Genomic DNA, 22,400 nt, shown 5'->3' on the forward strand with positions numbered 1-22,400 from the left:
TTAATTACGACGAACCAAGAAAACAACTGTCCTCTGCAAAGCTGAATACTGAAACACTGTAGGTGAATGGCCTACAACTCAATTTCAAGGGAGCACATGACAATGTTGTAATATAAGCTATATCATCTTTGTGTGTAAAAAGTGATGACAACTAAGCTCTATTGTAATCACTTTATTATATGCAGTTGTGCTTGCGTTACTGTGATTATTTGGTAAAAGGGAATGTTGGAAGTGTTGAGAAGAGGAAGTGCAGTGGTGTTACATACAGTCAGTGAGCAATAGTTATCACAATGAAACTACTACTCCCCCTTGATTTTTCAAATTCTGTAAACAGTGGTTTTAAAGGGAAACTTTACACCTCCCACTGTAAATGCACATATAATGGAACTTGCCTCTCATACACTAATTCCACCACTCCTCACCACAGCTGCAGTGATGCAGCCCCTGCCCCTGGACTAGAGTGATGCATGAAGGAGGGGATCCAGCAGACAGGAACCTGACAGCCCAGCCCCAGGAGCGGCCCCATCCACACCTGTGCTGCTAAAAACCTACCAGCCACCTAGAGACAACACACATCTTTCACCGAGCCTCCCTGAAACTGTTAGGTGCCCCCCCCCACCCCCCCACCCCCCCACCCCCCCGAGAGGCCCGCCTCCCACTTTGAAAGCCTCTGGAAACATATCCCTCTATCTAAACTGACAGGCTGAGTCGGTTTCTTCCAAGGTCCTCCCTGACAGTTCCTCTTTACTGCTGCTCCATCAACAGCTGTGCATCACAGAACATATGCTACACTTAATGCACACATCAAGTCATAGTATCCACACAATATCCCAGTTAACATGTGTTTTAAATGCTAAAGTATCAGACAAACATAAGGTATTTCACAATATTTTCATGATATGGAGGTTGTAATGTCTCAAACCAAGCAACATAACCCAACTGATATACTGTAGATAGGAAGAAAACTGGACTTTCTAAATATTAGCTGTCCTTTTTTCCCTTCAATAAAATAAAATGTGTTTTATAGCATGTTGCATTTTATGTACCTTCATATCTCAGAGCATACAAAAATAAGTTTGCATTACTCACCTGAAATCACAATGACATGGTCACAAGCACAGAAACAAACTGAACAAACAGGCGTCAACTCTACCACAGTCTCAGCAGCTTTTCTCTAATCACACAAACTATGCCCAAGAAGAGAGGAATGCTTAATTGTGCTTTGAAGTACTTTATCACCCCCGAGCGGCCGACTGTTAAATATGACACCCACAAATTAATTTCCGATTCTTCCCTCTAAACTTCTCACATGGTTTAAAACGGAAAACACATTTGTGTATCACTGGAACCACTGGACTAAACTAGCTAACTGTATATAAAGTAGTATAAACTAGCTAACTGTATATGAAGTAGTGTAAACTAACTAACTGTATATAAAGTAGTATAAACTAACTAACTGTATATAAAGTAGTATAAACTAGCTAACTGTATATAAAGTAGTATAAACTAGCTAACTGTATATAAAGTAGTGTAAACTAGCTAACTGTAGTAGTGTAAACTAGCTAACTGTATATAAAGTAGTGTAAACTAGCTAACTGTATATAAAGTAGTGTAAACTAGCTAACTGTATATAAAGTAGTGTAAACAGAGACATTATAATAAGAGTAACTAACTGTATATAGTGTAAACTAACTAACTGTATAGGCTATAAAGCAGTGTAAACTAGCTAACTGTAGCAGTGTAAACTAGCTAACTGTAGTAGTGTAAACTAGCTAACTGTATATAGTGTAAACTAGCTAACTGTATATAAAGTAGTGTAAACTAGCTAACTGTATGTTAAGTAGTGTAAACTAGCTAACTGTAGTAGTATAAACTAGCTAACTGTATATAAAGTAGTGTAAACTAGCTCCACCTCCAGCAGCTACAACAGTAACATGCTGCTCTAACACTGATGCTTCACTATTAATAATCTAATGATATCATATAAAATAATATATCACTACTTTTACTGTAATACTGCATACTACATCACTCATAATACTGCAGTACTTTTACTGTAATACTTTACAATACTGCACTACTTGTACAGTATGAGGATGTTTTAGTGTTGGTATTGTCTCTTAATTCATCTTGTGCTGTAATAAATAAATAATTAAATAAAAGTAACGTGTCGATGACGCATAGGTAAACAAATCCTGAGCCAATCACAGAGGTACACCTCGGTCAGCTGACATCAGCTTCCGGTATTGTAACGTCAAGTGTGTTGTGAAAATGGCAGGACACGATCATCACCACCACAACAACAACAACAACCACCTTTCTCTGTGTTTCTGTGATCTAATGAGGTAAATGTTAGCTCCAGGCGTCTCCCTTCTCCTCTGAGAGCACAGTATCACCAGGAAATAACCAGTCTCTGAGCTTTATGTGTTGACAGCAGAGCTAAGTGTAGCCTGATTAGCATCCAGTCTGTACTGCGTGTTGAGCTGCTGTCCTCTGTGTTCCTCCTCAGGCTGCTGTGGTCTCTGGTTGTTCCCTGTGTTTACCTCAGCCTGCTGCTGACCCTGCTGCTGCTGCTGCGCCTGCTGGGGCTCAGAATGTGGCTGCAGGGCCAACGCAAGGCCCGCCGGGCTCGGGACGGCGGGCCGGCCGTGGCTTTCTTCCACCCGTACTGCAACGCTGGAGGAGGCGGGGAGCGGGTCCTGTGGTGCTCCCTGAGGGCCCTCATGCACCGGTACAGAACATCCAGCTGACTGTTCACAAACACTGTTTAAATTATTTAAACAGTCTTTATAGTGCCAAAGCCTTTTTGTTATTATACTTCCACCTTCTGACCTCAACCCATCTAACACCCTGTTACAGCAGTAGATTCATGATGATTTTCAATAAGCACATATATATGTCCATATACTATTGGCTAGTATTGGTAGGCTGTTTATACAGATACAGTGCCTATAAAAAGTATTCACCTCTATTTAATTAGGTCATTCAGTCACCTATTTTACATGATATCTTTTTAATTAATTGACATTACTTTGCAGAAATATTTCACTTTTTTGTAAATTCTTCTTTAAAACTGCCAAATGTTATTGACCATGATTCAGTTTATTAAAGCAAAAAAAGGGGAAAACATCCAAGAGGGTGAACACTTTTTATAGGCAGTGCATGTGTCATTCTGTCTGTGTATACGTACACCGCGTTCCAAATTATTATGCAAATGATATTTTTCTCAGATTTTCCTAAATAGTCAATGAGAATGACAGTCAGTATAATTTTCAAGTCATCAACCGTTAGAGTATAATTCGAATTTTATTGAACAAACGTCCCAATGATAACAGTAATTTTTTCAAAAATAAAAAACTCAAAATGCACTGTTCCAAATTATTATGCACAACACAGTTTCAAAACATTTTATAGGTTGTAAAGAACTGAAAATGGTCATTTGTTGAATTTGTAGCATTAGGAGGTCATAATTACTGAAATCAAAATCTATTTCAATAAAAAAAACATGTTAACAGGCCAAGTTACATGTTAACATAGGACCCCTTCTGTGATATCACCTTCACAATTCTTGCATCCATTGAACTTGTGAGTTTCTGGACAGTTTCTACTTGAATGTCTTTGCAGGATGTCAGAATAGCCTCCCAGAGCAGCTGTTTGGATGTGAACTGCCTCCCACCCTCATAGATCTTTTGCTTGAGGATGCTCCAAAGGTTCTCAATAGGGTTGAGGTCTGGGGAGGATGGGGGCCACACCATGAGTTTCTCTCCTTTTATGCCCATAGCGGCCAGTGACACAGAGGTATTCTTTGCAGCATGAGATGGTGCATTGTCTTGCATGAAGATGATTTTGCTACGGAAGGCACAGTTCTTCTTTTTGTACCATGGAAGAAAGTGGTCAGTCAGAAACTCTACATACTTTGCCGAGGTCATTTTCACACCTTCAGGGACCCTAAAGGGGCCTACCAGCTCTCTCCCCATGATTCCGGCCCAAAACATGACTCCCCCACCTCCTTGTTGACGTCGCAGCCTTGTTGGGACATGGTGGCCATTCACCAACCATCCACTACTCCATCCATCTGGACCATCCAGGGTTGCACGGCACTCATCAGTAAACAAGACTGTTTGAAAATTAGTCTTCATGTATTTCTGGGCCCACTGCAACAGTTTCTGCTTGTGAGCATTGGTTAAGGGTGGCCGAATAGTAGGTTTTTGCACAACTGCAAGCCTCTGGAGGATCCTACACCTTGAGGTTCGTGGGACTCCAGAGGCACCAGCAGCTTCGAATACCTGTTTGCTGCTTCGTAATGGCATTTTAGCAGCTGCTCTCTTGATCCGATGAATTTGTCTGGCAGAAATCTACCTCATTATGCCTTTATCTGCATGAACCCGTCTGTGCTCTGAATCAGCCACAAACCTCTTCACAGTACGATGATCACGCTTAAGTTGTTGTGAAATATGTAATGTTTTCATACCTTGTCCAAGGCATTGCACTATTTGACCCTTTTCGGCAGCAGAGAGATCCTTTTTCTTTCCCATATTGCTTGAAACCTGTGGTCTGCTTAATAATGTGGAACGTCCTTCTTAAGTAGTTTTCCTTTAATTGGGCTCAACCTGGCAAACTAATTATCACAGGTGTCTGAGATTGATTTCAGTGATCCAAAGAGCCCTGAGACACAATACCATCCATGAGTTTAATTGAAAAATGAAAAATGAAATGTTTATGACACTTAAATCCAATTTGCATAATAATTTGGAACGCGGTGTATATGTACATGTGATGTGTCCTGAAGAACTTTTTATTTAAATTACACTTAGAATGGGATAAGAAGCAATAGAAATATTGGAAATCACACAGAAACCAAATACCTAAAGACAACCGAAGCTTTCATTTAGCTAACACTGTGTTCTATGATGAGCAGGTCATTAAACTGAATACCAGTCAGTACAGGACATGACACATACAGAAAGTGTTCTGTCAATCAAGACTTCAACAAGTATGAAACAGTGAAATAGATGTTTGGTTTCTCATTTTCACCACAGATACCCCGGCGTCTCCTTCGTGGTTTACACGGGTGATCAGGGAGTGACCGGTGAACAGATTCTGGAGGGAGCCAGACAGAGATTCAACATCATCCTTCCTCAGCCTGTCACCTTCATCTTCCTGAATCACCGCACGCTGGTGGAGGCCAGCTCTTACCCTCACTTCACCCTGCTGGGACAGAGCGCTGGATCCATGTTCCTCGGTAAGGAGGGCGGGACTTTACTCTTCTGTGGCAGAGCGATGAGTCCTGAAGTGTTAGCTTGTTGGAGAGTTCCACTGAGTTCATAAATGCAGCTGCTATGTTCCAAATAGCTTGAATGATTTTACAAAATTCAGTCAGTGCTGCAGTGTAATTCTCAGCAGCCAAACATGATAAAGTATATTTAGTTTTTAGCAGGTGAAGAGACATTATTCAGAGTATTTATCTCCTGTAGATAGAGTGTAGTTTACTGGTAAAATGTTCAATTTCACATTATTATTAACTTTGACTTATAGATTTACTCTCTCAACAAAGCTATATTAATAGCCAGTTTAGCCAGTTAAGATGATAATTATGGATTCTAGTGTTCATGTTTTTAACCTAAAACTAAGATGTGATCATTAGCATAATCAACTACTATTTCCACATAAGGCTCCATGTTTCACTCTGTGCTTGAGTTTCATTTACAAAAAAAGTTCCCAAAAAAAAAAGAGTACTTTACTTGCTTCCTTTAAAGTCCGTGTAAAGTAAGAATAAATATGTGTTCTGAGTTTGACATAACACAGAAAAGTGTGTTGTTAACCACCCTGCCAAATTTGAATGATTAAAAAAATCACCAAATATATGAAATTAGGCTTCAAAGTTGTGTAAAAATCAGCCTCTTTCTCTGCTACCAAACGCTGTGGGAGTGCCCGCCGAGTTCACTGAAACCCCGCCCCCTACCAAGTGTCACCTGTCAATCAAAGTCACCACCTCTACCAGAAACATGGACGCTACGTCTGAGAGCTTTCTGCTGCTAACTCGGAGGCTAGCTTGGCGGCTAACTCAGCTAACTGGCTAACTGTAGACTGTAGTAGTAGTAGTGTGTGCTGAATGTATTTATACCTCTACAGCAGCAGGGCGGGTTTATGCTAATCATTTTCAGACCCACCCACTAAATCCTGAACACAGAAATGTTGAAACACAGTTTGTGAAGCCTAGCTCCACAATTCAAATCTAAATGGTTGAAATGCTTTTTACACCTTTTTTAGAAATACATTTATGACCTATTTAATGTGTTTAGAAGAAAATGTCTGAATTCACTTTACACAGTCTTTAAGAAATCAACAGATAAAAACACAACAAATGTAGGAGTTTCAGTAGTAAAGGAGCCAAAACAATAAGAACATTTGTATCCAGCTGACTTCATGACAGCTCTGCACTGCGACAGAGATAAAGAGGGAATAAAACATATCTCTCTAAAACAAAGGGCTCCATGGCTAATATGAGAGGCAGTCATATGACAGTCAGATATTAGATGAGAGAATATTCTAGTCTACAGTAGGTGATGTTACACTGTCAGCTGCGGCATGATATGATATTGAACAGGGAGCTGGGAGCAGAGACACCAAGGTTACATAGCAACTACTACAATGTCGAATAAAATGTAAAAATGTAGCAGCCATTATGATGATAACATAGTAAGCAGAAGTTTAGTTGTTGTTTCTAATTGTAAGTCACAGGTGTTTCTCCTCAGTCACAGGTCTCTCAAAAAGTACAAGAAAACTGATGAATACCACAAATGTTACATATAGTCTGTTCTTGCAATGAAGCCCACTGTGAGAAGAATTGAAAAATAATATTACAGTATTATATATGATATTGCAGGCTGGAAGGCGCTGACAGCCTTTGTTCCTGACCTGTATGTGGACTCAATGGGCTACGCCTTTACGCTGCCAATCTTCCGCTACCTGGGAGGCTGTAAGGTGGCGAGCTATGTTCACTATCCCACCGTCAGCACTGACATGCTGTCTGTGGTCAGAGAGAGAAACCCCAGGTAACACAGTGCTCTAGTGTGCTGGCTATTACTGCTCATAACAACTTTCTCTTGTGTTATTTACAACAAGTCTGAAAAATCTAACTTACAGTATCTCTTACTACAGCTACCAGACAGTATATGTCAATGGAGAAGATTAAAGCCTCTGGGTCTGATTTATTAAAGGTCTTTGTGTGTAAAAACATGTGCAAACTTGACATCACCTGCAAAAAATATGCAAGCTAATCTACTAACGCAGCACACTGAGGTTTGTGTCTTTCAACTGTGTAAGATAATACATGCTGTTCATTTAGTATGTCTGCCATAATGAATATGTAATATGAGGCGTTTTAACCCCAGTGTGTAAAATACAGGGAGGAGAAAATGTAAATATGTTATTTAGCACAAGCATTGTGATTTACCAAACCTGAAGGTGATTTTACTTATGGTAACTGTTTCTATTAATAAAACCTTTGAAGGACAGGTATTAACCTGCTGTTACTATGGAGACGAGGAGACAGAGACATAATGACAGAATACACACAGGACGGATTTTTTCCACCTGTATTAATATTTTTGGTTTTAACAGCATTGACTTTGTCACTAATAATCTCCCATATGTGGGTTTTTCTGGTAATATTTGTTTTTGTAATAAGTCAATATATTAGTTCACTTCTTCCACTAGAACCTGATCACATTTCATTTCATGCTTGCAGCTTTCTGCTCGTCCAAACTCTCCATTAAGACACAAAACCCTGGCACGCAGGTGGTCGAGTGGTTAGAGCGCATGCCATATACGCAGCCGACCCCGGTTCGAATCCCGATCAGAGGTCCTTTGCTGCATGTCACACACCCCTCTCTCTCCCATGTTTCCTGTCGGTCTACTGATAAATAAAGGCGTCTATGCCAACAAAATCTTTTAAAAAAAAAAGACACAAAACCCTCATTTAAATACTGCTGTCTGCACCTGTTGGTTATTCTTAGTAGATCACCTGAAAAACACACGCTAACTAAATGTGACATCTGTTGCACTGCACACACAATTTAGAATCTTTATTTGGGATCTTAGTAAATCAGGCCCCAGGATTTCTGACCTTGGTGACTTCTAGTGTTTGTATCAAAAAAGGCAGATTCTGAAGCAGATGTGTCATTCTTGCTACTGCTAGTTACTATAGTCGTACAGTTTAGTCTGACCTCAGGATGATGGAAACAGCTCACTCTGCTGATGAAGCACAGAGGGAGAAGTGATCCTGGTCTGCTTCTGTCTTCCAGGTTTAACAACGCTGACTTCATCTCTAGAAACCCTGTGCTGAGTGCAGTAAAGGTGGTATACTACTGCTGCTTCGCCCTGCTGTACGGCCTGGCTGGCTCCTGCAGTGATGTCATCATGGTGAACTCCACCTGGACCCTGGGACACATACTGGCTCTGTGGCGCTCCCCCAACCGCACCAGCATCGTCTACCCGCCCTGCGACGTCAGAGCCTTCCTGGACGTCCCGCTGGATGATGAAGACGAAGAGGAGGTGGAGGAGGGCTGGGAGGAGCTGGGACGAGAGCTGCGAGGTGAAGAGGAAGTAGGAGGAGACAGGAAATGCCACTCCATCGTGTCAGTAGGTCAGTTCCGGCCGGAGAAGGACCACCGGCTACAGATCAGGGCGTTTCGCAAAGTGCTGGACTGGAAAGGAGACGGGCCAGGGGGGCGGGAGTCCCTGAGGCTGGTGCTGATTGGTGGGTGCAGGAACCAGGAGGATGAGGAGAGGGTGCTGATGCTGCGAGGACTCTGTCAGGAGCTGGCTGTGGAGGACAGAGTCGACTTCAAACTCAACGTGCCTTTTGAACAGCTGAAGAGAGAGCTGGTGGACGCTACCATCGGTCTACACACCATGTGGAACGAACACTTCGGCATAGGTGACACACACACACACACACACACACACATACACACACACTCTCACACTTAATGCAACCACTTATATTGTATTCATAAAATCTGCTCTAGTGTTTTATTCATCAGTTATTTAAAGTGCCTGAACAAACACTGAATAAAGATGAGATGAACTACAGGTGATAGTGATCAATAACATGACAGGAAACCTTTCCATTTTGAGATTAAAAACTGTGTAAAGTGAATTCAAGCATTTTCTTCTACACACATTAAATAGGTGATAAATGTATTTCTAAAAAAGGTGTAAAAAGCATTTCAACCATTTAGATTTGAATTGTGGAGCTAGGCTTCACAAACTGTGTTTCAACATTTCTGTGTTCAGGATTTAGTGGGCGGGTCTGAAAATGATTAGCCCCGCCCCTGCTGCTGTAGAAGTATAAATACATTCAGCACACACTACTACTACTACAGTCTACAGTTAGCCAGTTAGCTGTGTTAGCCGCCAAGCTAGCAGCTGAGTTAGCAGCAGAAAGCTCTCAGACATAGCGTCCATGTTTCTGGTAGAGGTGGTGACTTTGATTGACAGGTGACACTTGGTAGGGGGCGGGGTTTCAGTGAACTCGATGGGCACTCCCACAGCGTTTGGGAGCAGAGAAAGAGGCTGATTTTTACACAACTTTGAAGCCTAATTTCATATATTTGGTGATTTTTTTAATCATTCAAATTTGGCAGGGTGGTTAACAACACACTTTCCTGTGGTATGTCAAACTCAGAACACATATTTATTCTTACTTTACACTGACTTTAAAGCTAACATAGCACACTCATTTGTTCATGTCAGCGAGTTTGCCATGTGTTAACATTTCATGCTCAATGTCCTCAACATTAAATAACAAAAAGACACTGTAGAAATTTATAATCATTTTGATTCATATATCAAGTATATGTAATACAAGTAATCAAAGTGAAGTTTCATTCAGACTGAGCACTCAACATGTTCAAGTGCAGAGTGACTGAGTGATTGATGGTTTTGGGTGATGGATTGCAGTAAGGATCGTGTTTGACACAGCTGTAAATCCACCCAACACACTTTGAAGATGGATTGGGATCCAATCAGCCAAACTACCTCCAGATGTGTTCAGGCATATTTTACACAAGTGTAAATACAAATATGTTTTCAATCCACCTACAACTACACATGTGGAAATATGTAATCGTGCAACTGTTTAATGAGCTAAACTAGCAGCAAGAAAGCAGCTGGAAAAGCTTTTGATATTCAAGAAACTAGTGGATGGAGTCAAGATAAGACCAAGTGTCAGCTTCTTTTTCTTCTTCTCGCCAGTTTATTTCTAGCACAGTTCACAGTGCTCTAAGTAAAACATTAAAAGCATGGAGACAAAGTAGAAAAGAAACATACAGTAAAAGGACACTGAAAAAACTAAGAGAGAGAAAGCAAAAAGAAGTTAAAATAGAATATCACAACTCTGATAAAAGTTAGAGTGCAGTGTAAGACAGGCTGCTTCATTTAAAAGAGCAACAACAGCACAGCTTCACAGATGGCTCTTCATCATCTCTGTGTTTAGTTGAACCTGTACACACAGAGGAGTTTGAGCTGCACAGAGTGATCATCTCTGGAGACATATTAATAGCAGGTGTTAAATCTATATAGAGGATATGAAACACATTTCATGGCAGGTGTGAAATAAATGTATCTGTTGCATATTTGCCTTTGACTGATATCATGTTGCACCTCTGCAGCTGAGGCTCCTACAGGAAGTGCAGACAGAGTGATGTCAGCAGTAAATAGTTGTGATGTGTACTCGTGTGCTCTCTCTGCAGGCGTAGTGGAGTGTATGGCTGCAGGCACCATCGTCCTCGCCCACAAGTCCGGCGGTCCAAAGCTGGACATCGTGGTGCCGTATGAGGGAGGACAGACGGGCTTCCTGGCCGACACCGAGGACAGTTACGCTGCTGCCATGGAAACCATCCTGACGCTGTCACCAGCAGCTAGACTGGAGATCCGACGTAATGCCCGGCGCTCCGTGGAGCGATTCTCTGACCAGGAGTTTGAAGCCTGTTTCCTCTCTGCCACAGAGTCTCTGATGAGTAAACTGGAGTGATGAGGACACAGGCTGAGAGCCAGCATCCACCACAACACAACCTTCATGTTAAACACACATATGGAGCAGAGCACTGAGGGTCATATCTACATGAAAAACATGCTATCCACACTATTAGTCAAGTATGACACAGTGCTTCATTTGCACTTCAAATAATAGTAAAAGATATAAGAAGGATTTCCTGGTGGACACACAGTTACTATCATAAAGGAAACAAATAGAGGATGCTGCATGTGTCAAACTGGTGTGATTGACAGGTGTTTGTTTAGCTTTCATGTGGATGACAGGAGAGCCAAAAGCAGCAGGACTGTTCACCAGACCAACAGAGACATGAAGGAGTTTTGAAGCATCCAGTATCAACACACTGCTTTATGTTCCAGCTTTGAAAAGCAGATGTCATACAATTTCATTAGCAAAACATCACATTCAAAGTCACATTGGGTTTGCCATGAAACAGTCAATATTATCTGTTGATATGAAAGTAAACTTCACAGTTATCCACATTTATTGCAGTGGGAAGTCAGGATTAACAGGTTGTTAATATTTTGAGATTTTGGTTTTCTTATCAGGTGTTAGATGAGATCTTTAATTTCATATCTCTCTCATATTTGATCCAGGAAGTGAAAACAAAGGAAACTGAGCAGCAGGAAACGGCTCCTGTATTTAAAGCACACTGTCTCATTTTCTTCTTCTTCTTCTTCTTCGGTATTGATATCAGAACACTTTGGAGTCTGGCAGTCAGTCCACCACAGAAATCTCTCAACAACTGCTGGATGGATTTTTTTGGACACTTCTCACGCTATGTCCTCTGACTTGTCCTCTAGTGCCACCATGAGGTTGACATTTCTTGTTCAGAGTGAAATATCTTGATGATGACAATGGCTTTGAATTCTGTTGAGAGGAGAATGTTCTTAGAGTTCAGTTCTGAACATGTTGACACCGCTGTTGGACACACACTGTTTACTAGAGTAGAAGTGATTTATATATTAGGTGATTTTGTGAAAATGATGACATCATCTGTTTGTTAATGAAACAGGTGTGAAGGGGGTTGCAATGCTCTTTTTCTGTTTAGTTAAATGAAGAGTGTATAGATTTAAAGAAGCACTTCTAACCACAGTGAGTCTGGTGAAGGTGATCTGATCAAATCTGTTATTTATATGTTTCACTTCCTGCATTCCTGTTTGTGATGAGGTCCATGCATGGAACTGTGATCATGTGTAAAATATTCAAGTCTTTATTTTGATATAGAAGCATTACTATTGAAGTCTGTTCATGTAGAGAGGTTGTTCTCTGAAAGCCCCCTTTAATAAATAATACTGCAATAAATGCAATCAGTAAATACTTCAGACTGTTTGTTGTTTACTTTGAAAAGAAACAGAACACACACAGTGCATCCTAGCTTTAGAGAATATCTTCGGTTTAACAATCGTATCTGAAGAATCAAACACCATGAATGCTTTAGGGCTGTATGATATCACAATGAATTGTTACATTTACCTTGGTAACAATCATTCAGACAATATCTTATTAAACACATCTGTGTAGCAGATGTATCATCACAGTGGAGCTCTAGTTTGTTTTGTGTAGTAAAAAATAAACCAGATTATTTATCCTGTGAAAAGAAGGTACTAAGAAAGGATGCTTTCAAAAACAGTGTCATGATTAGTGTGTATTGGTCAGTGAACTTGATATAAAGTTGAGCAGAAACAGCAGAAACTCTCCTTGGTACACATGCACACAGTGTTTCCTCCAGCTTGGAGAAGTTGCCACAGTTGTTCGTCTTCTGTGGATTTTGTTGTCTCTGCCTCTGTCTCTTCAGCCGGTCACTCCTGCATGTGTTTTACCAAAGTATTTTAGTGTGCTTTTTTATGTTGTTGTCTGTCTTCTAATTGATGAAGGTAGTTCTTTGTAATTCTGCCTGGATGTTTGGGGCTATTATCATACTGTAGAAGTAATTTGGGGCCTATCAGATGCCTCTGATGAAGCTGCATTATGGAGAACAATCTAAACATCTAAAGTACCTGAAACTGTACAGTAATGTTTTTATATAATTTATTCAGCAGTGAAGAACACTATTTGTTAGCTAAAACAGGAAGATCAAAGTAAAATACTGTATGTCAGAACATGTCTTGCTACTATCAATTCAACTCCATTTTATTTCTAGAGCACCAAATCACAACAAAAATCATCACAGAGAGCACAGAATGCAGGGTCTGAAGCAGGACAGGGTCTGAAGCAGGACAGGGACAGGGTCTGAAGCAGGACAGGGTCTGAAGCAGGACAGGGACAGGGTCTGAAGCAGGACAGGGTCTGAAGCAGGACAGGGACAGGGTCTGAAGCAGGACAGGGACAGGGTCTGAAGCAGGACAGGAACAGGGTCTGAAGCAGGACAGGGTCTTCATACAGGACAGCCCTGCAGCCATATTAAAATAACTCATTTCATAAGACTTCTATGACTACTGTAGTGGTGAGTTTAGAAAGCACCCAGAGCCCAACACACAATCACTGAAGTTAGGAGCATAAATGGAGGAAAATAGGATGTGTGATATGATCAAAATAAGGTTTGGGTTACCTAGAGGTTGTACCTAGAGTATTTACTGCGTGGTGTGTCTCTGTGACTCTGAACCCTGCATTTACACTCTCCTTCTAAATGTTTCCAGCATACTGATGCCTTATAAACCCAGCTGCAACAGTGAGAGTGGATCATCAGAGAAAGAAAAGTTTAACATTGTTTATTATCCAAACACATTGTGTGGATCCTTCAGGTCTAACAAACTTGTATTTCTGTCCTCGTAAAACAATGCACAGCTCTTATTTTGAATATTAAATCCATGCAGCCTCTACTCTTCTTTGCATTAAACTGTTGCTTCATCTGACTGCACACACATGCTGCACAATATATACAGAGCAGAGTCCATAGAGCTCCTGCTGGCCAGAAACTCCAGAGGGTAGCTTTCATTTTCAAAGCAATTATCACTACAGACAACTAAATCATCTACTGGCACTTCATTTAAATGAAGTCAGTTCTGTCCACATCTTTTTTTGTATCAGACATTCAGTTAAATAAGTAGAAACATTTGATTTACTCCTGTCTTACTGTCCAACTCAGTCAGAATATGGGATTGAATGTTTGTGATGCTGTTAATTTAAAGTCTATCATCTACGTGTGACTGTTATGTAGTTCAGGCTCAGAGGAGGTGACTCCTGCTGCTACAGCTGTGACATCTTCCACTTCTGGCTGGATTTGTTGAGGGTGCACATCAATCACTGCACCTCCATCCTCACTCTGCTTCATTCCATCATCCACTGATTCCCCCTCCTCTCTGTTCTCTGTCTCATCTGAGCTGCTGTCTTCCATCACAAACAGGTTCTTCATGGAGTCTGTCACTGCCTCTCTCAGCTCATCCTCTGACTCCTCAAAGTTCCTGGTAAGAAACAGAAACTCACAGTGAGCTCACTTAAAGCAGCCTCACAGCTGAGTGACAGTTAGACTCTATCATTGTTTTACAGAGGTGGCCATGATCTCATTGTTTGGGGTTAAATTGTAACTGAAGAAGCATAAAACCTTAAAATGAGGCAGTGAAATATGGTGCTGCACTGATCCTGGTACTGCTCTCCAGATGCACACTGTGAGTGAAGGACAGCTCATTGATACAGTTACAATGGGATTCCTGAGAGAACTGATAACTTGGTCTTTACAAGTTTCAACTGGATAGGTGGATGGATGGGTTCATCATTGTTCAATACATGAAAGGTCTGATTTATTAAAGGTCTTTGTGTGTAAAAACATGTGCAAACTTGACATCACCTGCAAAAAATATGCAAGCTAATCTACTAACGCAGCACACTGAGGTTTGTGTCTTTCAACTGTGTAAGATAATACATGCTGTTCATTTAGTATGTCTGCCATAATGAATATGTAATATGAGGCGTTTTAACCCCAGTGTGTAAAATACAGGGAGGAGAAAATGTAAATATGTTATTTAGCACAAGCATTGTGATTTACCAAACCTGAAGGTGATTTTACTTATGGTAACTGTTTCTATTAATAAAACCTTTGAAGGACAGGTATTAACCTGCTGTTACTATGGAGACGAGGAGACAGAGACACAATGACAGAATATGCAGAGAACAGAGTTTGTCCACCTGTGTTATATTTTTGGAGTGGAATATTTTTGGTTTTAACAGCATTGACTTTGTCACTAATATTCTCCCATATAGTGATTTTTCTGGTAATATTTTTTTGCTGTAACTCAATATAACTCTAATTCCATGAGATCACATTTCATTTCATGCTTGCAGCTTACTGCTCGTCCAAACTCTCCATTAAAACACAAAACCCTCATTTAAATACTGCTGTCTGCACCTGTTGGTTATTCTTAGTAGATCACCTGAAAAACACACGCTAACTAAATGTGACATCTGTTGCACTGCACACACAATTTAGTACTTTTATTTGGGATCTTAGTATAAGTGTGTTTTTCTTGCTGTAATGATTCCTCCTGTTCATACTGACCATTAGAAGATGCACTTAAAATGGAAGTGATTGGGGACAAAATCCATAGTCTTCCTTAAAAGTTAATGTGAAGCTAATATGAAGCTTCAGTGTCCATATGAGTCAAATCTTCATCTTCTATGTTTCAACATTACAGTGTTTTTAGTACCAGTTTTTAGTCTTTTTGTTACTATACTTCCACCACAGCTCAGAATGCCATGGTACATCTGCAGCTGTAAAACACGCACAGAAGCTACAGTAAATGTGTCTGTGTGTAACTCAGTGTGGTTCAGCATTATCAGTGTGACTTACAGTATGCATGACATCATCTCATCCATTCTAAGGCACCAGAGTGCATCAAACAGAAGGGTCGACTTACGTGTCATCATCGTCTGACCTCGGCTCCAGGCGCTCTTCATCCATCTCCAGGTCAGAGTCCTCCTCCTCTTCCTCCTCCTCCTTCCTCTCCTCTGCTCTGTCCTTCTCTGACTCTGAATCTGACAGGAAGGACAGTTCAGTGTGCTGGTTTTTCAGCAGGTCTAATAATTGAAAAGTTTCGTTGTGGGCTTCTGTATTCTCTCTTCTGACATATAAAGTCAGAGATGTTGTAGACTGAATGGAGTTCTGCTGCTATATCACATGTCAGTGTCCCAGCTGACACAGGACGTTGTATTAACGTTGGTCCTTGGTTGGATATCGGTTGCAACGTCAGACAACTAAAAGCCAACGCTGAGACAACATCTAAAGCTGATGTTGTAATTTAGTTGGTTTTAAGTTGTGTTGGCAAGCAACCAATATCCAACGTCTAGTCAACCTCACCTGTTTACGTAAAATATACGTAAAATTCTGACATTCAAGTGTAGGGTAAATAACCAAACCCCAATATTGTTTAAACGTTATATTGACAACATCCAAACAACGTCAAATGTCGCATTAACATCAGGTATCAGCCGGGGTGAGTGAGTGATGTCTGACCTGTCGTCACTGAGTCCAGTGTTGAGTGTGTGAGTTGAGCCTGAGCGAGAGCATTCAGGAGGGTGTTGGGGGGATGGTTAACCCACTGCCTGCGACCTGCTGCCTCCTCACCTGATGACACATACATGGATCATACAACAACATGTAATGATCCAGCTTCTCCGCACAATCACTGAAGAACTGTTGCACCACCTGGATAGAAGGTCAGAACACTCACGAGCCATTTAGTTGGTGGAAAAAAAATGTGTATAGTATCAAACTATTGATTATAGACACTTTAAGTTACAGTAAATACTTTACTACATCCTGTAGTTCAACATGAACAGTGGTAAAAATGTTCATATTTTATTGTGGGGGTATCACATAATACCATTACAAACTATATTTGTAACAGAGCTCAATTTACTATTCATTACTTTTCAAATTGAGCTCCATTCTCACAATATACAATACAATGACAATAAAGGAATCTATCTATCTATCTATCTGTCTATCTATCTATCTATCTATCTATCTATCTATCTATCTATCTGTCTATCTATCTATCTATCTATCTGTCTATCTATCTGTCTATCTATCTATCTATCTATCTATCTATCTATCTATCTGTCTATCTATCTATCTATCTATCTATCTATCTATCTATCTATCTATCTGTCTATCTATCTATCTATCTATCTGTCTATCTATCTGTCTATCTATCTATCTATCTATCTATCTATCTATCTGTCTATCTATCTGTCTATCTATCTATCTGTCTATCTATCTATCTATCTATCTGTCTATCTATCTGTCTATCTATCTATCTATCTATCTATCTGTCTATCTATCTATCTATCTATCTATCTATCTATCTATCTATCTATCTATCTATCTATCTATCTATCTGTCTATCTATCTATCTATCTATCTATCTATCTGTCTATCTATCTATCTATCTATCTATCTATCTATCTATCTATCTATCTATCTGTCTATCTGTCTATCTATCTGTCTATCTGTCTATCTATCTATCTTTCTTTCTATCTATTCTGTCACTGATATGAATTGATGAAACTATTACTATACCCAGTTATCAAGGTTTCAAATATTATCAAATATTGTTGCTTCTTTTGAAAGAGGAAAAGAAAAAGATTTAGGTTTAAATAAAAGAGGAATATAAGGAAAGCAACACAGACAAGAAAAATGATTAAGATAGAAAATGAAATGCTTAAAAAGAAAGCTAATATGGCAATGCTAGATGATGTAGATATGTGTGTTACAGGTGTACTGTACATTGTTCTGACTCCACCACGGTGCTGCACACAGAGTTGACGTCCATGTGGGCAAGCGCCACTAGAAGAGTTTGAGGAGTCCTCTGGCTCCACCCCCTCCTCACCTCTGACCAATCCCTGAGCTTCAACTCATCTCCCTCCTGGAAGCTCAGTGTCTGGTTCAGAGGGTCCACTTCCTGTTTGAGAGGGTCGGTTGCAGAGTGAGAGACAGGAAGAGAAGAGGAGCCCTGAAAAAGAGACAGACAGAGCTGATGCTTACCTCCACCTCCGTATGTCCTCCATCACTCACTCTCTTCTCCTCCTCCTCCTCCTCTTCCTCTTCCCGTGGATCCTCTTTCTCCTTCTCTGTGTAGTCTTTTATCCCTTTATCATCTAACTGGATCTCAAACATGATTCCCTTCTGCAGTAATGACAAGCAACAAGAACAAATGACAGGCTGGAGTTTATCCACAGGGACATTTAAACTCATATTTTTGTTGTTCCCTACTGTTTTCTTTTTCTATAATAGTGTTACCAGATGAGATGAGACTCAGCACTCAGTAAAATACCTGCCAAAGATATTGCAGTTTGTTTTGTTTGCAGATGATCATTTTGAACACTGTTTAAAAGTGAGCAGAGAGCATTTGAAATGAAATGGTCAAACTCATTACATTTGAATGAAGTTTGTAGTTTTTGCAAATCAAGTTTCACTGTCTGTATAGAGATTTTTGGGTGTAATAATGGACAATCTGACACATAAACTTCATCTAGCATATGTAAAAGCATGATTCTTTACTTACTAATGCAATCCACATTCTGTACTGTTCACTTATTTTGCCATATTTGAGTTACTGTGTACATGAGCAACATAAAGCCATTGTTTACATCACAGAAAAGAGCAGTAAGAATTATATACAAGGTGAACAATCATCAAGGGAACATGCCAAAACTATTTATTAAGCAAGGATTAATTCAACCTAAACATCTGGTTGGTTTACAGACACTATGAGTTATGAGTATTGCCAGATGTTTTACAGAAGTTAGTTTGTGTTTAGTACCAAGGACGTGGACCATAGAAGGAAACTGAAATAGGGATACAATCAATCACCTCCTGCCATCAATAAGCACTAGTTTATCCTCTAACACAGAATACCTAGAAATCGTTGTTAAACCTGATACTTATTTCTACAGTCGACCTTAGAATTAACTTCAATGATTACTTCATCCAAACCATCAACCTGTCTCTTAGACCCGATTCCAACTAGGCTGCTTAAGGAAGTATTCCCCTTAGTTAGCACTTCCTTGTTAGATATGATTAATCTGTCTTTGGTGACAGGTTATGTACCACAGTCCTTTAAGGTAGCTTTAGGTTACCTCGAGCATGAACAAATGGGTTCAAATCTTCTTTTGTCCCACATGCAATCAATACAGTTAACCTGTACAACCTCTAAAAACAACATTTCTTATTTTTATTCGGATTGAGATTGTTCTTACCAAGTTTGGCTGTGTTGTATGTCACTGTTTATTCATCTATTTATGGTTGTTGTGTTAGTTGTTTTTTGTTACTGTCACTGTAAACCAAATTTCCCCTCGAGGGACAATAAAGCTCTGAACTGAACTGAGTAATTAAACCACTTCTTAAAAAGCCTACTCTTGATTCAGAGGTTCTAGCCATCTATAGGCCGATATCGAACTTTCCCTTTCTCTCTAAGATCCTTGAGAAAGCAGTTGCTAATCAGCTGTGTAACTTTCTACATAGTAACAGTTTATTTGAGGATTTTCAGTCTGGATTTAGAGCTCATCATAGCACTGAAACTGCACTGGTAAAAGTTACAAATTACCTTTTAACCTCATCAGACAATGGACTTCTCTGTCCTCATCCTGTTAGACCTTAGTGCTGCCTTTGACACTATTGATCATCAAATCCTGTTACAGAGACTTGAACATTTAATTGGCATTAAAGGAACAGCATTAAAATGGTTTAAATCATATTTATCTGATAGATTTCAGTTTGTAAATGTTAATGATAAATCCTCCATGCAAACAAAAGTTAGACATGGTGTTCCTCAAGGTTCAGTGCTTGGACCAATACTATTCTCCTTATATATGCTTCCTTTAGGAAACATTATCCGGAAGCACTCAATAAATTTTCATTGTTATGCAGATGATACTCAATTATATCTATCAATAAAGCCAAATGAAACTAACCAATTATCTAAACTACAAACATGCATTAAGGACATAAACGCCTGGATGACCTGCAACTTCCTGTTATTAAACTCAGAAAAAACTGAAGTTATTGTGCTTGGCCCTAAACACCTTAGAAACACATTATCTGATGACATAACTACTCTGGATGGCATTACTCTGGCCTCCAGCACCACTGTAAGGAACCTAGGAGTTATATTTGTTTGTATATTCTGTCTCAAAATGATGCTGAAAAACTAATCCATGCATTTGTTACTTCTAGATAATAATTCATTATTATCAGGCTGTCCTAACAAGTCTCTAAAGACTCTCCAGCTGGTCCAGAATGCAGCTGCACATGTTCTGACAAAAACTAGAAAGAGAAATCATATTACTCCCATCTTGGCTTCACTGCATTGGCTTCCTGTAAAATTCAGAATAGAATTCAAAATCCTTCTCCTCACCTTCAAAGCTCTCAATGGTCAGGCTCCATCATATCTTAAAGAACTGATAGTACCTTATGTATCTACTAGAACACTGCGCTCCCAGCATGCAGGTCTACTTGTGGTTCCTACAGTAGTATCTCTAAAAGTAGAACAGGAGGCAGAGCCTTCAGCTATCAGGCTCCTCTCCTGTGGAACCATCTTCCAGATTTGGTCTGGGGGGCAGACACCCTCTCTACGTTTAAGAGTAGGCTTAAAACTTTCCTTTTTGATAAAGCTTATAGTTAGGGCTCTTAGAGCTCTTAGCTTATGCTGCTATAGGCTTAGACTGCCATGATGCACTGAGCTCCTCAATAACCTAAACTTCTTCCCCGGAGTTGTCTGTGCTTTCTGGTCTCACAGGTAATCTGGGCCTGTAGACGTCCGGATGACAGATTCCAGTCCTGGACCTTCTAGCTTCATTGTTGATTTTCATTGTGTTTCTCTCCTCTATCCTTCCTTTCTCTCCTCTATCCTTCCTTTCTCTCCTCTATCCTTCCGTTCTCTCCTCTCAACCCCAACTGGTCGAGGCAGATGTTCTCCCACTCTGAGTCTGGTTCTGAGGTTTCTTCCTGTTAAAAGGGAGTTTTTTCTCGCCACTGTTGCTCATGTGGGAATGTTGGGTCTCTTTAAAGTTAAAACCTGAAGAGTTCGGTTTAGAACCTGCTCTATGTGTAAAGTGCCTTGAGATAACTGTTGTGATTTGGCGCTATACAAATAAAGATTGATTGATTCATTGAATTTGAAGCATTGGTATGCACAGAGAGCTTTAACACAGGTGTGTATTACAGTATGACAGTATGAGGTGTCAAACTGTGGAATTCTACAGAGAATTAAAGACTTAAGGGTTCAAATATTTTTCAGTTCAAGAAAATGTATAGAGACAGAAAATGGAATAATATGAAGTTGACAAAAAAACAGCTTTTTTTGTAGACTGTAATATCTTTAAACTATTGGATGATAAACTTCTACTTTACACAAATCAGAAATATTATGAATTTGGTAACAAATCCAGTCGCCTGCTTGCCCACCAGTTGAAAAATCAAAATAACAATCACTCAATTAACATGATAAGAACACAGAACGGAGATGTCACATGTGATCCAGTGACTGTTAATAGCACATTCCGGGACTTTTATAAATCCTTGTATAGTGCAGAGCAGGTCGACGCCACGGCTATCGCTTCATATTTAAATAACATTTCTTTGCCTACTATTGCGGAGGAGGATCGCTCCAACTTAGATGCTGCATTCACGCCGGAGGAGGTCTGGGCTGCAATCCAGTCTATGCCTAATGGGAAGTGTCCGGGCCCAGACGGGTTTCCATTGGAATTTTTTAAGAAATTCTGGGCAGAGATCCATCCAATCTTTATGCCGGCCATCAATGGTATTTTAAAAGAGGGCATCCCCTCTTCTTGGAGATATGCCTCTATTAGTCTACTTTTAAAAAAAGATAAAAACCCATTGAATTGTTCATCATTTAGACCTATTAGTCTCCTCAACGTGGACTACAAAATTATTGCAAAAGTACTGGCTCGTAGATTGGAAACCATCCTTCCGAAAATAATAAACCCAGACCAGGCAGGATTCGTTAAATCAAGATATGGTACAGACAATGTGCGTCGTGCTCTTAATGTTGTTCAGTATCTTAACACTCATAAAAATCCAGCTCTGATAGTCTCCCTCGATGCCGAAAAGGCCTTTGACCGAGTGGAGTGGTCTTTTTTGTTTCCTGTATTAGAAAAATTCGGTCTGGGCCCTAACTTCATTGATATTGTTAAGTCCTTCTACTCAGACCCAATAGCCACAGTTAACACTAACGGCCTGCTATCCGATGGCTTCCCAGTGCGCAGGGGCTGCAGACAAGGGTGCCCCCTGTCACCTTTATTATTTATATTATTTATTGAACCTTTGGCTGAGGTCATCAGAGCTAATCCTGATATATCTGGAGTTAGGGTAGGTGAAGAAAAC

General features: G+C 40.1%; 2 protein-coding genes across 3 annotated transcripts in view; one reads left to right on the forward strand and one right to left on the reverse strand.

The window, feature by feature from the left end:
* The first annotated feature begins 2,271 nt into the window (after nucleotides 1-2,271).
* Nucleotides 2,272-11,392, forward strand: LOC128367496 (GDP-Man:Man(3)GlcNAc(2)-PP-Dol alpha-1,2-mannosyltransferase-like). Of its 2 annotated transcripts, XR_008321926.1 has the most exons (7): nucleotides 2,272-2,345; nucleotides 2,510-2,731; nucleotides 5,040-5,242; nucleotides 6,887-7,055; nucleotides 8,307-8,941; nucleotides 10,758-11,098; nucleotides 11,129-11,392. XR_008321926.1 is itself a non-coding variant. In XM_053328066.1 (6 exons), exons 1-6 carry the CDS (start codon nucleotides 2,272-2,274, stop codon nucleotides 11,036-11,038), a joined length of 1,584 nt encoding a protein of 527 aa, XP_053184041.1. In that variant the 3' UTR covers nucleotides 11,039-11,101. The 2 variants fall into 2 exon arrangements, 1 of the variants encoding a protein (XP_053184041.1); XM_053328066.1 differs by lacking the exon at nucleotides 11,129-11,392 and having other exon boundaries at nucleotides 10,758-11,101.
* A 1,834-nt stretch (nucleotides 11,393-13,226) lies between these two features.
* The window catches only part of LOC128367707 (serine/threonine-protein kinase Nek5-like), a 47,581-nt gene continuing 38,407 nt past the window's right edge, over nucleotides 13,227-22,400 (reverse strand). Inside the window, exons 20-25 of the mRNA XM_053328318.1 lie at nucleotides 18,042-18,182; nucleotides 17,784-17,958; nucleotides 16,509-16,619; nucleotides 15,913-16,030; nucleotides 14,203-14,463; nucleotides 13,227-13,371 (exon numbers count right to left, since the gene is read on the reverse strand). Of these exons, the coding sequence (XP_053184293.1) occupies nucleotides 13,227-13,371; nucleotides 14,203-14,463; nucleotides 15,913-16,030; nucleotides 16,509-16,619; nucleotides 17,784-17,958; nucleotides 18,042-18,182 (951 nt within the window). The remainder of the gene's footprint in view (nucleotides 13,372-14,202; nucleotides 14,464-15,912; nucleotides 16,031-16,508; nucleotides 16,620-17,783; nucleotides 17,959-18,041; nucleotides 18,183-22,400) is intronic.

The sequence above is a fragment of the Scomber japonicus genome, chromosome 11 (genome assembly GCF_027409825.1).
Source record: "Scomber japonicus isolate fScoJap1 chromosome 11, fScoJap1.pri, whole genome shotgun sequence".
In the NCBI taxonomy this organism is placed as follows: Eukaryota; Metazoa; Chordata; class Actinopteri; order Scombriformes; family Scombridae; genus Scomber; species Scomber japonicus.